Source organism: Hyla sarda, chromosome 2 (genome assembly GCF_029499605.1).
Source record: "Hyla sarda isolate aHylSar1 chromosome 2, aHylSar1.hap1, whole genome shotgun sequence".
NCBI classification, from domain to species: domain Eukaryota; kingdom Metazoa; phylum Chordata; class Amphibia; order Anura; family Hylidae; genus Hyla; species Hyla sarda.
The window spans coordinates 389,835,415-389,852,688 of record NC_079190.1 but is presented as its reverse complement, the minus strand read 5'-3'; the positions used below and the strand labels follow the sequence as shown (position 1 = coordinate 389,852,688).

At 42.7% G+C, this 17,274-nt stretch overlaps 1 protein-coding gene across 9 annotated transcripts in view; it reads right to left on the bottom strand.

Annotated features, from left to right (window-relative positions):
- The window catches only part of MAP7D2 (MAP7 domain containing 2), a 156,415-nt gene that overhangs the window by 46,261 nt on the left and 92,880 nt on the right, over positions 1-17,274 (bottom strand). For 6 of the 9 annotated variants that reach the window (XM_056558627.1, XM_056558622.1, XM_056558621.1 and 3 more), the window contains 2 exons: positions 1,842-1,953; positions 1,183-1,281 (listed from right to left, as the gene is read on the bottom strand). In XM_056558627.1, the coding sequence (XP_056414602.1) occupies positions 1,183-1,281; positions 1,842-1,953 (211 nt within the window). The remainder of the gene's footprint in view (positions 1-1,182; positions 1,282-1,841; positions 1,954-17,274) is intronic. The other 3 variants (XM_056558624.1, XM_056558628.1, XM_056558629.1) reach the window with 1 other exon arrangement.

The window sequence follows — 17,274 nt, the reverse complement described above, 5'->3', positions numbered from 1 at the left end:
TCCACTAGCCAGCGTTCGGAAGTAAATGCTCCGAACGCTGTTTTTGCGCTGCGTGGGTCGGCCATGCCGCTCGTGCCATCACAGCCACACACCCTCAATGCAAGTCTACGGGAGGGGGTTGTCACGAGGGGCGTGGCCAACCCCCGCAACAAGAAAACAGCGTTCGGAGCATTTACTTCCGAACGCTGGCCAGTGGAGTACCCCTTTAAGGGCATTAAGGTGTGAAGTCATATTAAATGGTGACTTAACGAGCAGGTAGGGCATGGGGCTGTGGGCTCCATTCATGTACACTCCAGGATGCCATCAGAGGCCTTGTGATTCACTTCCCTCTAGCCCTGCATGCCCCTTAGAAACATTGTTCTTTCTGCTCTTAATTAATTTAGGGAATCTCTTTGTGTGGCCCCCATTATTGGCCTTTTGGTTGGGGGACTCTAAAAGAGGGAATTGTGTGCACTTGTTTATAGTTGCTTTAGCTAAATTTTTCATAGGATCCTAAAAATTGTCAAAAAATGTCAAAGCTTTGTGCAAGCAGCATCAAAATTAAGCATATATCAGTGATGTGAGCATGATATGGAATGTATCACAAGACAGTATGAAACTGGCCTTCATGCACCATGCTCTGGATTCACGTGGAAACACAAACTGATGTACAATGTAAGGCTGGGTTCACACTACGTTTTCTCCCATACGGGAGCGCATACGGCCGGGGGGAGCTAAAACCTCGCGCTCCCGTATGCCTTCGTATGCGCTCCCGTGTGTCATTCATTTCAATGAGCCGGCCGGAGTGAAACGTTCGGTCCGGTCGGCTAATTTTTGCGCCGTATGCGCTTTTCCCCCGGACCTAAAACTGTGGTCAACCACGGTTTGAGGTCCGGTCGTAAAAGCGCATAGGGCGCAAAAAATGAGCCGACCGAACGTTTCACTCCGGCCGGCTCATTGAAATGAATGACACACGGGAGCGCATACGAAGGCATACGGGAGCGCGAGGTTTTAGCTCCCCCCTGCCGTATGCGCTCCCGTATGGGAGAAAACGTAGTGTGAACCCACCCTAAAACACAGGACATTGCTGTGGACACTGGTTCTGACCGAAACCCTGTTTAGAGTGCACAGCTGGGATTGTGATGGAGTTAATGTGACTGGAACACTTAAAGGCACAGTAATACTGCGCCCCGTATAAAATACCATTGGAGAACTCGTCAGCAGCAGCAGAGGTCACAGGCTCTGTATCTGGGGTGTTGGTAGTTAAATCTACCACAGGGGGTTGGGGGGTTTCAGATTCACCTGCACAGCACAAAACCAGAGTAAAACAACAAGAGGATAAAATAAATTCTATGGTAAAATAATTACATAATAGACTAATGCAACAAAAAGAATCAAGGTTAAAAAGACTATATGCAAATAAGTAACAAAAACACAGCAGTGAAACAGTTAATAATTCCCGGCCTAGCTTCACTGAGGGCATTACATCACATCTATTTCTGTACCCTCATATACTATTCTGCAGCATGATAACTGACTGGTGACTTAACACATTGATGTCCAGTGTAATAAACAACACTTATTTAAGCAGTGTTATATCTACTGCACTGAATAATAGTAATGCTGATGTTAGTAAAAGATACAATACAGCAAAGAGAAAACACACAAGCACAGTAAAGGAAGTAGTCCACCTCTGTTGAAGAACAAAGCAGTAAACAGAGTAAACCGGTGACTTTTAAATAAGCAATAACCTTGACATATGCAGGGAGGACACGTTGTGCTAACGCCTCTCAGATGCACCTGTATTCTTTCCTATGAGAAATGACTTTTAAAGGGCTGCATTGCAGGCAAGAAGGACTCACCATCTCTTCCAGATCCGGCTACCAGGGCCCCACCCCAGGACCATCGCTTCTGCTTCTGTTCCAGCTGTTGACTGCGTTCTTGGGAGCGTCTCATCATAGCCTCCAGTCGCTCCTAGGCAAATATGCACACAGATTAAAGTTGGTTCTGCTAGCTGCGATCCAGATACAGAGTCTGTTAGGATAACTGGAGAGCAAATAAGTCCTGGATGGGTTTTAAGATTGCAGACTCTAAGGAGAATGAGATGATCGGACTCCAGAAAAGGAGGCGGCTGCTTTGATCCTCATCACAGGAAGCGTCACTAGAGGGGATGTAGTAGGTAAATAACACAAGTTGCATCACTGATTTCAGCAGCTGGTCCCTGCGGAGCTGCAGCCAATGATGGTCCCTTCAGATGAGAGGCGCTTTGACAGCATTAACTCATTCAGGGCAGAATAGGACTGGTACTGCTCAGCCTTCAGACATCACACAGACACAAAGACCAAGAAGGCAGAGGCAATGAGAACAGACGTACAAAAAGAAGAAAATTCTCTTAATAAAACGAGCAATTGTCCATAGCAACCCATCAGCATGCAAAGAGGCTCTTTGGCTAAGATACACTAGCAATCTACTAAACTATATCAAAATTTTAATATAATAAAAAAAAAAAAAACATAGAATGTGTCGGCAGATAAGAACCATTTGGCCCATCTAGCCTGCCCAATAATCTGAATAATATCAATAGTCCTGATCTTATATGAAGGATAGCCTTATGCCTATCCCATGCATGCCTCAATTCCTTTACTGTATTTGCAGCTACCACATGTACACCGTCACTCATTCTGGCTTGTTATGAAACTTAAAAATTATAGTTGTGTTCTGCAGCCCTTCTTAAAGGGGTACTCCACTGGCCAGCGCGGTACTAAATGTACTGATCGCTGTTTTCGCTCTGCGGGGGACGGCCACGCCCCCTTGAGATGTCACGACCATGCCCTCTCAATGCAAGGCTATGGGAGGGGGCGTGACGGCCGTCACGCCCCCTCCCATAGATTTGCATTGAGAGGGAATGGTCATGACGTCACGAGGGGGCGTGGCCGTCCCCCGCAGAGCGAAAACAGCATTCAGTACATTTAGTTCCGCGCTGGCCAGTGGAGTACCCATTTAATTGAATGTTGCATTATAGACACACACAGTTGTGGACACATTGTACCAGGATTGTGGTGGCATCGTATTATGCTGCATCAGATCACTATGTAGCGATAGCCAAGTGAACTAATATATATTATAAAAAGGATCTATTCACACCCACCGGATCCGCTGTGGATTTGAAGTTGATCCACAGTCACAGATTTTACAAAGCAATCAAAAATACATAAGAACTGACTTGAAAAATCTGCAGTCGAACATATACAAATTCTGGACATTACAACTTGAAATCCTTTGTGGATGCTGTGTGTGTGAATACATGCTAACTCAGATACTACATACACATTTCTTTACCATCACTGCGTAAAACACATCTCAAAGAATGCAAATTTAGGCGGACTGTCTTCCAATCCACCATATTTAGCAAACTGTTTGAGAAATTCTGGAATTTGTAAAGACAGCCTAGTGTAAATTTAGACTTTGCTTACTTCAAACCAGAATTGTGCGCCAAAATTGTGGCACAGCTAGGCCATGCCTGATATTCCCAGAGCCAGACCCCTTTGTAGAGGCCACACCCCAAATGGGAAAAGTGTTTACAATTGAAAACAAACATGGTAAATGTCATGTAAGGGTGCATTTACATCATGATTTTGCTATACAGTTCCCCTATACTATTTTGTATAAGTAAAACGTAGACATCCCATGTAGAAACGTATGCAACAAGATGCATCTGGTTGTATACGTTTTTGGTCGTTTACGGTTTTGTGTGTTTTTTTACCGTATACAAAACTGCAGTCTACTATGGCTTGTTTTCCTGTTTAAAAACCGTATACGAACAATATACTTTATATTTTATTTTATATTAACAATGAAGTAAATGAAAAACGGATGTGTCTGCAGTGCCGTAAGGTTTTAGGGATACATTTTTTTCTTGTACGTGGCAACAATTGAAACTTTATTGTCCTAAAGTGTTAAACGTATACTTTTTTGGTTATCACAAAAACTGATGCAACCAGCCCTGTAAGTTCATATAGTATACGTTTCAATACGGTTTTTCACCCGGACCAAAAACCATGGTAGGCTACGGTTAAAAAAAACTGACAAAACCATACATGATGCAAAACGGACACAATCTGATGCATCTTTTGGCATACGGTTTTCAATGAAGAGTCAAAGCATACAGTTTTCAAATTGAAAACGTATACGGGAACTGTATTGCAAAAACGTGGTGTGAACCCAGCCTAAGAGGTTTTTTTTTTTCTCCAGAAATGTACCACTGTATTCATCACTATTTCTGAGTTAGGCTGTATTCACACCATGAGTGCAGCCTACAGTTGCCGGATCCGGCTGGGGGAGTATACTACGGTTTTAGGTCCGGTCACAAAACCGGATAACGGGCAGAAATGAGCCGACCGGAATCACTGTTTGACTCCGGTTGGCTCATTTAAGTAAATGGATTTCAGTGCTGGTCCGGCTGGGGTACGGAAGAGCCTGGTTTTCCCCTCTGCCAGCTGGATCTGATCAAACATCAATCGTGATGTGAATGCAGCCTTAGTTGTAGTTTGTATTAGAGATGGGCGGTATGACCAAAAATGTGTATCACGGTATTTTAGAAATTTATGGCGGTTCCACAGTATTTAACAGTCTCTCTCTCCCCCACCCCCCCCCCCCCCCGCCCCCTCAAAAAAAAAAAAAAATCATGTGACCCGCGAGCGCTGATCTGCTTCTCCCCCCCACCCCCCCATTAATTATCAGCCCAGTGCTGTGCTGTCCCCATCAGGGAACTAATCACATGTCACCCGCAAGTGCTGCCCTCCTTGTCCTTCTGTTTGTTGCGGGCTGCCGGCGCAGGAGATCTGTACTGTATGCTGTAGCCCTATGCCCGGGTTGCAAAAGATAAACAAAATAAACTTTAACTCCCCTTCCTATGTCGGTCTCACGCTCTTCCTGGGGACGGGAACATCGGAGACCCATCAGCCTATCACCGGCCGCAGCGATGTTCCGCCTCGGCCGGTGATAGGCTGAGCCCACTGTCATGTAAGAAGCCTGCCAGAACTCCTTACATGACAGTGAGCTGAGCCTATCACCGGCAGAGGCGGAACATCGCTGCGGCCAGTGATAGGCTGACGGCTCTCCAAAGTTCCCGTCCCCAGAAGCTGGTGAGGCCGGTAGCTGACCAATGGGGCAAGGCGAGTTAAAGTTTATTTTGTTTATCTTTTGCAGCCCGGGCATAGGGATACAGGGTAAAGTACAGAGTTCCAGCGGCCCGCAACAAACAGGAGGACGAGGAGGGCAGCGCTTGCAGGGGGACTAGATTAGTTCCCCGTTGGGAACAGCGCAGTGCAGGGCTGATAATTGGGGGGGGGGGGGGGGAAGAGAAGCAGAACAGCGCTCGCGGGTCACATATGATTAGTTCCCCGATGTGGGGACAGCGCAGCGCTGGGCGGATAATTCATTCCCGGAGGGGAGGGGCCAAACCAGTATTGCAGTATGGGGAAAAATTCATTTTGTGCAGGACAAAAATTTCGATATTTCACCGAGCACTAGTTTGTATTATAATCCAGAGTTGCACACAGTCGTACTGATTGTGAGAGAGGAAACAGTCCACTCATGTGTAGTCAGACACAGCTCTAAGAATGCTTAGCTGAGCTCTTATAATGAAATGGAGTTATTTTATCTATGCTCACGCTCTTTTTGCACTGCAATTTCTTTAACCTTCATCACTGATGAATGCCTCCTACGTTCACCACTATAAAGGCATACAAAGCCATCTGTTGCCCACAGACTCAAGATACAGAAATATTTCACTGTATAGAATAGCACAATCAATTATGCTATTCTATACAACCCAAAAAAAATAAAAATTAAAACATTTGGATACATTTGACGTACATTGCATTTAGAAAGTCTCCAGAACCTTTCACCATTTTTACAATTTGTTGTTATGTTCGCTCCTTTGTGCTTTCCCTATAAGCTGACCAGTCCCCCTGTCCCAGCCCCCACTTGATCACAGGTTGTCTGGTTACTGTGTGACAAATACCTATTTGATGCTTATACAGTACTAGCAAAACTATTACAGACAGATAGATTGGGTTTTAAGAAGAACACTGGAAGTGAATTAAAGAGACAGGGAAAGGTCACAAAGCTTGACTCTAGAGGGACCAAGCAAATTGGAGGTTACTATGACACCCTCACACAGTCAATGATTTCTTTCCCTTAAACGTTGACTGTAAAAGCATGAAATTTCTCAGATGAGTATAATACTAGCATTGCAGGGAAACTGCTGGGCCCCTGGGGGTAAACGCTGCTTTTAGTAGAGACTTCCCTGAAAAGACAAGACATCAGCATACTGATGAGGAGTGAAAAAACATGACTTGCATCTACCGCATGACAAATGCATTGCAAGTAAATAAGATTGTTACACTCCTATTTCTTACAATGCTGACTTCATAAGAAATGGAAGGAAAGTAACAGAGCTTTTCAAGAAGACACAGTTTGCACTTTCCAGTACCCTACACTACTGTCCACTGGATCTATAGAAGGGCATCAGGTTTCCAGCGTAGAGGACCTCAACTATCTTCATGTGGTTTAGTGAAACTAGAAAAACTAATTTAGTAGGCTTTTCAACATTGTAACCACATTTCACATAGACAATACTACAAAGACTGTTGCCATGTGGCACCTGAGACCAGCTGTCTATAGACCGGCATGGGTATTTCACTGGTAAATCCTCGTTATTACTAGAGTGCATGTACTGACTTCATGTCTAGTTGTGACTCCCTGTACTATAGTACAGTTCTACATGTTTTGTATTGTTCTTTACCTCTTCCAGATGAGCAGTCTCTTCAGTATCCCTTTTTTTGTATACAATTTTTTATTTTTTGCTCTGTGTACTGTACAGGACCCTGAAGAAGCTCCTATTCTCAACTTAGAAAGTGATCATAAGGTTTCCAGCAGTCATTTCTCTTATAGGTTTCTTAATGTTGGGAGTCCTCTTAACAAATCTATCCAAGCTAACCTCCAATTGGAGGCTGGGAAATACCCCATACCCCCTTGATGACACAATGAGAAATTGACACAAATGGGAAGGGTGGTTGAACAAAAGAAGGCTACATACAGGATGCCACAGTGTTCAGACACTTCACCATTTGGCTGGAAGTGCTCATAGACTGACAGTTTGCCCCCTGCTTGCCAAGTTACCTAGTTTCATGTTTAGCCCCGATCAACATCCCAAAAATGAATTATGCATTTACCAATACAGTGATCCCCCAACTTACAACGGCCTCTACATACAATGGTCTTTTCTGTACCATTGTAACTTGAAACCAGACTCAACATAAATAGTAACATAGTTCATAAGGTTGAGAAAGAAAAAAAAACCTATAACCCTAATGAGTCCCTACTCAGTTGATCCAGAGGAAGGCAAAAAACCCTCATACTAGAGGTCAAAATTCCTTCCTTCTAGTATACATAACCAGCGATGTTATTATTCTCCAAAAAATGCATCCAGACCCCTTTTGAACACTTTTACAGAGTTCACCATGACCACCTCCTCCGGGAGAGAATTCCACAGCCTCACTGCTCTTACAGTAAAGAACCCCCGTCTGTGCTGGTGTAGAAACCTTCTTTCCTCAAGATGTAGAGGATGCCCCCTTGTTATAGATAAAGTCCTGGGTATAAATAGATCATGGGAGAGATCTCTGTACTGCCCCCTGATAGTTATACATAGTTATTAGGTCTCCCCTAAGCCTTCTTTTTTCTAAACTAAATATCCCCAATTCTGATAATTAGAGATGAGCGAACTTACAGTAAATTCGATTCGTCACAAACTTCTCGGCTCGGCAGTTGATGACTTATCCTGCATAAATTAGTTCAGCTTTCAGGTGCTCCGGTGGGCTGGAAAAGGTGGATACAGTCCTAGGAGACTCTTTCCTAGGAATGTATCCACCTTTTCCAGCCAACCGGAGCACCTGAAGGCTGAACTAATTTACGCAGGATAAGTCATCAACTGCCGAGCCGAGAAGTTTGTGACGAATCGAATTTACTGTAAGTTCGCTCATCTCTACTGATAATCTTTCTGGGTACTGTAGTCCTCCCATTCCCCGTATTACCCTGGTTGCCCGTCTTTGAACCCTCTCCAGCTCCACTATATCTTTCTTGTACACTGGTGCCCAGTACTGTACACAGTATTATATGTGTGGTCTGACTAGTGATTTGTACAGCGGTAGAATTATTTCCTTGTCATTGGCATCTATGCCCCTATTGATGCACCCCATGATTTTATTTGCCTTGGCAGCATCTGCCTGACACTGGTCACTACAGCTAAATTTACTGTTAGCTAAAACTCCTAAGTCCTTTTCCATGTCAGTCGTCCCAAGTGTGCTCCCATTTAATACATAATCCCAGCCCGAATTTTTCCTCCCCATGTGAATTACCTTACATTTATCAGTGTTGAACCTCATCTGCCACTTCCCAGCCCAAACCTCCGACGTATACAGATCCATTGACAGTGCACTGTCCTCTATTGTGTTTACCACTTTACAGAGTTTAGTATCATCTGCAAAAATTGCTACTTTACTATTCAACCCCTCTACAAGGTCATTCATGAATATATTAAATAGAACAGGACCCAAAAATGACCCGTGGTACCCCACTAGTAACTGTCACCCAATCAGAATAAGTACCATTAATAACCACCCTCTGTTTCCTATCACTGAGCCAGTTACTTGCACACATTTTTTCCTAGTCCAAGCATTCTCATTTTATGCACCAACCTTTTATGTGGCACCGTATCAAATGCTTTGGAAAAATCCAGAAATACAACATCCAGCGATTCCCCCTGGTCCAGTCTGGAGCTCACCTCCTCATAAAAGCTGATCAAGTGAGTTTGACAGGACTGAACCCTCATGAAGCCATGCTGATATGGGGTCATACACTTATTTTTATCAAGATACTCCAAAATAGCAGCAAACACAAGAAGGTAAGTAGCACACCAGGATAGCTTGAAAGAAAAATCAAGGGTTTTATTCCGTGTATATTAACACATAGCAAGGGAGGACACAAATGCAGTGGGCAAATAAAATGGCCCATTTTATTCGCCCACTGCATTTGTGTCCTCCCCTTGCCGTGTTTTAATATACACTGAATAAAACCCTTGATTTTACTTTCAAGCTACCCCGGTGTTCTGCTTACCTTCTTGTGTATGCTGCTTTCAAATGAATTGATTTCCTTGAGTCGTGCACCCATGGGTGTGAAAGGAAGACTCCACACCTATTACCGAGGCATCAGGCTCCTACTACAGGAACAGATAAGTCTATTTACCGTATAGTTGCTTTGTTTGCTGTGCCACATTTTTTTCTACACTGCATGCTTACTATAAAATAGTATATCTCAGAAAATCTTCAAACAATTTACATACATCGGGAAAACTATAAGGCCATTATTCCACAGGGTTAGAGAACATCTCCGATCTTTGAAAACAGGGACAGGTGCTGCACGCTTTATTAATCCTATGAATGTAATACATGGTGGCAATCCCGATACTTTAACATTTACAGCCCTAGAAAGGGTGGATAAAGTAATAAGATTTGGAGATAAAAATAATCAACTTCTTCAAAAGGAAGCTTATTGGATTGTTCACCTTAACGCAACAGGACCATTATGTCTGAACGACCGGAACGAAATGGGTGATTTTTTGCACTGATATAAAAGGGTTAACAATCCAATTCATTCCGCCTTGCAGCATAGTCCGTGTCTTACAGGAGGTAGAGAAGGTTGCTGTTGTGTCAAATTGTACTTACCTTTTACGATGCTGTCTTTTAATTCTTTTCTTATTGCCTTGTATGCTTTAAAGAATGTTTACCTGTTACCTAGGATACCCTTCCGGCAGGGTCCTTTTTAAGCACACCTCTCTACCTATGATGCGAGTAAGGGGCCTTATGAAGCGCTTGTAGCATGAGACTGGTCCGTAGCCCACAAACACTCCCCCATGTCGTCACCCTGCACTCTGTCCTTAAGTGATACGAAATAAAAAGAACATTTGAAGAGCAACTAACATGGTGAGTGCACTTGAATTTTTCCTTGCTATTGGAATTAACATACAACGATGATTCCAAAAGAAATGTAAGGGTGGCACTCACCACTTCTGATATTCAATCGTTGCTCTTTATTGTCAGACTGTACAAAGTGCAGACTGTACAGTTTATCTGGCACTGCATACAATTAGCCTGACTAATTGTCTGATAAAGTAGCTCCGAGCTACGAAACAGCTGTCACACCGGTTTGGAGAAAGGTCCCGCACTGCCGTCCGCCGCGGATCCACCTGCACTCTGCACTTTGTACAGTCTGACAATAAAGAGCAACGATTGAATATCAGAAGAGTGTCGAGTGCTATCCTTACATTTCTTTTGGAATCATTTTATGGAAGCGATTTGTGCTGTATGGGAGAGAGCACCACCTGCCCTTAATTGCATGACTCCCACGAGTTCACTTGAGGCTGTAGGACAGTAAAGCCTAGCCAGGCTAATTGTATGCAGTGCCAGATAAACAGTTTTTTTGATTGCACAAATTTACATACAACGGAGGTTAAACTATCAGGCTTATAATTCCAGGTGTCACCTTTTTTTTTTTACCCCTTTTTAAATATTGGCACCACATTTGCCATGTGCCAGTCTTGGGGAACAGTCCCTGTTCCTATAGAGTCCTTTTTTTTAGTTTTTTTTTTTTTACATATTTTAAATTTTTTTCTATAGCTTTTTAATGCTTCTTCACTGCCGTCCTGTTTTAGTAGTTTAAATGCTTTATTTTTGTCATTTATTGCCCCCTTAAAATTTTTATTCATCCATATTTGTTTTCTTTTATTTCTGACCCTTTTCATTTCTTACTTTTTTTATGTAAGGATTTGCTTTATGTGTATTAGTTATCTACTTATTTTTCCTTAATCCTCACTTTTTCCTATTTTTGGATGACCTATTGGGGCTTCAGAACAAATAACCAGGTTTCCATAGAGTTATGGTCTCAACATTCAATGGTTTCAACATGAAATGAATATTGTAACTTGAGGGACTACTATATGTATGTTGGTGCAGTCATATCAGTCAAATGCATCCAAAGTTTCTTGTGCATCTTGCATATCTTAAGGTTAGGGTTATGTTTTATTACTGGCTAGCTTTCCTTGTTTGTAATTTTAATTTATAAAACGTTTACTGATTTACTGATCGGAAAGTCATTTACTTGTAGGATTTTAGTTTGTAAGGGTAACGGGACAGAACCAGTGCAGACATCCATATTGAAAGAAGAGAATGTTCTGTTTTGGGGGGTTTGCTTCGCCTCCAAGTCTGAACAGAAAAAAAAAACACAAGGCCAGCTTGATTTAAATGCTAAACAAACTGCAACAAAGCAAAGTTATTCAACAAGTAACCTAAATACCAAGTGTGGCTGGGATATGAAAAACAACAGACATGTTCAGCTATTTTCAGGCAACGTGAAGTGTTGCTTACCCATAAATTTATGTTTATGTTTTTAGGGTTACTTTAATGTAATTGGAGAGCAGATGGTCTTCAAATACATGTTGTGACAAAGTATGTGTCATCACAGATCAGTGGGTTTCCTTTTTTTAAATCCTTTTAAACCCTTTAATGTTGCAACGATTTTTTAATTTCGGCACTTTTTTCTCCTAGCCTTTTAAAATTCATAACTCTCAATTTTCACCTACAGGGCCATATGAGGCTTGTTTTATGCAGTACCAATTGTACTGTGTAATGACATTACTCATTTTACCACAAAATCTACGAGACCCAGAAAAAAAATTGGGGGGTAAAATTTAAAAAATAATAAAAAATAAAATAAGAACGAAAAGTTGCAAAATTGCTTTATTTTGTAGGCACATATGATTACTACGATACCCAGTTTATATAGGTTTTGTTTTATTTTACTACTTGAAAAAAAAAAAAAAACTTTTGTACGAAAATTAGTATGCTAAAATTGGTCCTCTTGTGACTCATAACCGGTAAATACTTTTTTGTATATTGGGCTGTATGATGGCTCTTTTTTGCATCGACAACTAAAGCTTTTATTTGTACTATTTTTGTTTTGATGGGACTTTTCATATTTTTTTTCTGGTATATGAAGTGACCATAAATCAGCAATTCTGACTGGTAGAGATCCTTCAGCCTTCATTCACCTGATAATGACCACACAATGGTTCTGGTTAGCCCCCTAAGAACCCACCACCACCCGAATTTTTGCTCTTTAGTTCCTGGGATTAAATTTTATAGCAAAATCTAAATGGTTAAGGATGGGCATGAGTATGATCGCTGTTGCCCTATATTAGCACCCGTTTTTCACAGTCTATGAAGCGAGCACAGCTCCTGTGCTCCCTTCAAAGATGGTTGGTTAACACAAAATGCAAACATTTTGCATTAACGTATTCCCACCCATTACATAGCTATATGTCATAGGGTGGAAAAGGGTTAAGTTACAGCCAGATACAGTTCTCCTGTATTCATGTTAAAGCCATGAAAAGTTCCGCCAGTTTATGTAGAAATGACTACAATCCCCTGAACACAAGAAGCCTCCATTGACTGCAGACTATGGGATGTAGTTGGGCTATCAAAGCTTGGTACAATAACTCCTACATCACTGTATATTGCCTTTTTACCTATAAGCAGGCACATTTTCACTTCGGCTAGGGTCACCCACACACTGGTAGCTGAGGTGTGGTGTTCTTGGTGCCAACTTTTATTTATAGACATTTCTGAAAAACACTTGCTGTGTGTGGGTGACCATTATCCTATTGAAAAATGCCATTCATTTGGAAGCCAAGAGAGGCAACATGTGGCCACAAAATGTCCTGCACATATCACTGAGCTTTGTAAAAACACAATACTGCACAAATCCAAAGGGTCTCTCCAGCAGGGTGGACAGTCTCAGTACTTAGAGTTCCATTAAAGGGGTACTCCGGTGAAATTTTTTTATTTATTTAAATCAACTGGTGCCATAGTGTTAAACAGATTTGTAAATTAAAGGAAAACTTGGATACCGCTAACACCAGCGTTGAATATCCTCCACACCTGTGCTGCGGACCAGCCGGTACCGCCCTCGGCAACTCTGGATACTAAGAAAGAACTTTGTCCGGCACTGGAGGTATGGATTAAAAGGCTTGTCTTTATAGGTAAACAGCAGTTCACATACAGATAGATGGTCTGACGCGTTTCGCCCAGTGCAGGGCTTAATCGTAGACTGACCCTACGATTCAGCCCTGCACAGGGCGAAACGCGTCAGACCATCTATCTGTATGTGAACTGCTGTTTACCAATAAAGACAAGCCTTTTAATCCATACCTCCAGTGCCGGACGAAGTTCTTTCTTAGATTTGTAGGAACTGTCCAGGGTAAAAGAAAATCCCCATAGCAAACATATGCTGTTCTGGACAGTTCCTAAAATGGACAGAGATGTCAGCAGAGAGCACTGTGCTCGTGATGTCAGCAGACAGTTCTGTGTTTCAAAAAGAAAAGAATTTCCACTGTAGTATTCAGCAGCTAATAAGAACAGGAAGGATTAAGATTTTTTTAATAGAAGTTATTTACAAATCTGTTTAACTTTCTGGCACCAGTTGATTTAAAAAAAAATAAAAGTTTTTCACCGGAGTATCCCTTTAAACTCTTAACCATTACTTTCAAAACACACACAATGGGCCATCCGGTAATTGTATAGGTATAATGAGAGTTTTACTCACAATCAAGCAGAGCATTTTCCATTCATTTATGCTTTTATTCATATTCTTTTTTCACGTCTTCAAAGACTAAGTGCAAGTATGTTTCCCAGGACATGGCACAACATTTTGGGGGAGGAGACCCCTTTACTCATGCGCAAAAAGGATGACGTTGTGCCATGGCCCGGGAGACGCAGATAATGTGATCTACTTCTGCTATGTACTTGCACTTTATGCCTTTGAAGTCTTGAAAATAAAACTCATTATGTGAATCCAGGTAGAGAAAACAGACATGGCTGCACATCCACAATTTTGTATTTTGATCTAATTAATTCTCAGCATGAATTCAAAAACTAACAGCTTGTTAGTATGCATTTTGATCACAAGCCCACTCGCAACGTCAAGGCCACCTATTAAGAGTGGGTCCCTAACGTCCCTAGCATAAAATTGAGCAGCACTGGGCGGCGACCACCACACCCGCAACACCAGTGCCCACAGGGTGAACGACCCACTGGCAGAGCGGCTCCAATCCACTCAAACCAGTCTCTGGGCCGCACCTCCCCACAGACACAGCGCCAAGGCAGCAGTGGATGCCACACAGCACCACACCAGTGTGAACAAGGTGTAAAAGCTCACTTACCATGTGCTTTCAGTCAGGCTGCCAGAAAATGAAAGGGCCCTGTGTAGCTACCTGCTACTTATATACGTTTTGGCTGAGGGGGGTGGGGCCGAGTGCAGGCCAAGTGAAAACAAAAAAGGGGGTGATAGAATACACAATGTGAATCCAGGTAGAGAAAACAGACATGGCCACACATCCACAATTTTGTATTTTGACCTAATTGCTTCTCAGCATGAATTCAAAAACTAACAGGTTGTTAGTATACATTTTGATCAAAAGGTACAAGCCACTCGCCACATCAAGGCCACCTATTAAGAGTGGGTCCCTAATGTCCCTAGCATAAAATGGTGCAGCACTGGGTGGTGACCACCACCGCCGCGACACTAGTGTGGGGTGGAGTGGCCCAGAGCCAGGGGCTTTGTCGGGCAGCAGTGGGGTTGCCTGGCCACTGGGTTGCTCCCCCTGTGGGCATGGTGTGTCTGAGGCAGTGGTCGCCGCCCGGCGTTACGCCAGTTTCCTTGACGTGGCAAGTGGGCTTGTACTTTATCAAAATGTATACTAACAACCTGTTGAAAAAAATACCAGCGTGGAATGTGCAGAAAGTCCCATTTATAGATTAAAATCAGAAACACAGGTCAGGGAAAAGTCCTGTGTTTCCCTAACCTATGTTTCAGATTTTTTTCAATAAATGGGACTTTCTGCACATTCCACGCTGGCATTTTTCTCCTTGTGATTTGGTGTTGCCGCGCACCTGCCGTGTCGTGGACGGGACTCACAGCTGGTGAGCTGATCTACCTCTCTCTCTACTAACAACCTAGATAAAATGACTCGGCACGCAAGTTGAGTGCCGAGTCATTTTATCTACTATTGATGGCCTGGGAACCTACTCGTGCAACGAGAAAATAGGAGAGTGCCATATTTCTCTCTACTAACAACCTGTTAGTTTTTGAAATTATGTTGGGAAGCAAGTAGATCAAAATACAAATGGTGGATGTGCGGCTGTGTTTCTCCATTTGTGCAAAATGCTCACTGAGCTGTTTGTGTACCTCTTACCACTACTGGGGGGGGGGGGGGGTGACAGACTACCTCAATTGCTCGTGATGATCTGGGGAACCATCGACAGTGTGTGTCATTCCACAGCCAGAGTCAGCGCTAGCCTAAGGCAGCTAAAGTGGCTGCCTTAGGGTGCTGGCGGTGGGGGGTGGAAAAATCTGAATCCCCAGCCACTGGCAGGGGATTCGGATCATAGACTGCGCCCCCACATCGCTTGTCGACGGGCAGTATGACCGAGACATCCCTGCATCCTGAATGATCTTTTCAGGACGCAGAGATGTCCCAGTCTTCTGCTGGGGCTGGGTGCGCGGACACTTTAAACTCCCTGAGGCTGCCGGGAGACCGGAAAGAAGGAGTGGCGTTCCACCGTGGAGGAAGGAGACATGCAGCGGAGCTAATTATAACAGCATGGCAGAGCTAATTATAATGGCAGAGGTAATTATAACAACATGCTGCCTTCTGCTCCTCTCCAATCTATGGACCTCCTTCTACTCACCATAGGTCCCGGACCAGAGGACCAGTGGTCAGAGCAGTGGCGGACTCACGGAGGGGTCACAACTGCGCTCTCGATCCCCCCCAGGGTACAACCCCCGCACCACCACCCCCGATGGTCACTCACTCACACATGCCAGTGGGGTGAGTATTTAGGATGAAAGTTATAGGTTTTGGCGCAGCTGTAGAGCCGTAGGATCTATTGACATGCTGGGAGTTATAGGTAGTAACTAGAACCCCTAGCATGCCTTGATACAGCCTATGGCTCTGCAGCTGACCTAAAACTACAACTTCCAGCATGTTACACCATGTACTAGTATAGTAAAGGTTATGGTGCAGCATGCTTGGAGTTGTAGTTTTTGGTCAGCTGCAAAGGTATGAGGGAATGCTAGGTGTTGTAGTTAGTAACTGCAAGTCCCAGCATTCTTTGCCCCAGCCTATGGCTCTGCAGCTGACCCGAAACTTCAACTCCCAGCATGTTGCACTATATAACAGAATAGTAAAGGTTATGGTGCAACATGCTGAAAAAAAAAAAGTTCCTGTCAGCAGAGCAGAGCCTACTCGCCGTCCGATCAGAGCTCTGATGCTCCAGCCATGCTCTGCAGGCTGGAGCAGCAAAGCACCGATAACACCGATCAATGTTATGCTATAGCATTGAACAGTGTATGCAATCAGTAGTCCTCTATGGGGACTATAAAAGTGTGTAACAAAATAAAAATAAAAATAAAAAAAAGTTCATGTAAATTAACCCCTTCCATAATAACATATTCACCCACCTTTTTCCCATAAAAAAATTTAAACAACAAACATTAGTATCGCCGCGTGCGTAAATGTCTGAACTAAAAAAATATAATTTTAATTAAACTATACGGTCAATGACTTCCATGTAAAAAATTCCAAAGTCCAAAATTGCGTATTTTTGGTCCCTTTGTATACCATAAAAAAAAAAGCTATAAAAAAGTGATCAAAACAAAAATGGTACTGAAATACTTTGGATCACTGTGCAAAAAATAAAAAAATAAAAATAAATAAAAAGAGCCCTCATATAGTCCCGTATGCGGAAAAAAAAAAAAATCTATAGGGGTCAGAAGATGACAATTTTAAACATACTATTTCTGGTTCATAGAGTAATTTTTTTTAAGTAGTAAAAATTAAATAAAACCTACATAAATTGGGTATCGTTGTAACCGTATGGACCTACAGAAGATAGATCAGGGGTAGTTTTTACCAAAAAAATGTACTGCGTAGAATCGGAGGCCCCCCCCCCAAAAAAAATAATTACAAAATGGCTTTTTTTTTTGCCCCACAAATTTTTTTTTCTGGTTCCGCCATTGATTTTGTGTTGAAATGAATGGGTGTTAAAATTGGAGGTGCAAAAAACAAACCCTCATATGGGTCTGTAGGTGGAAAATTGAAAGTGCTATGATTTTTAGAAG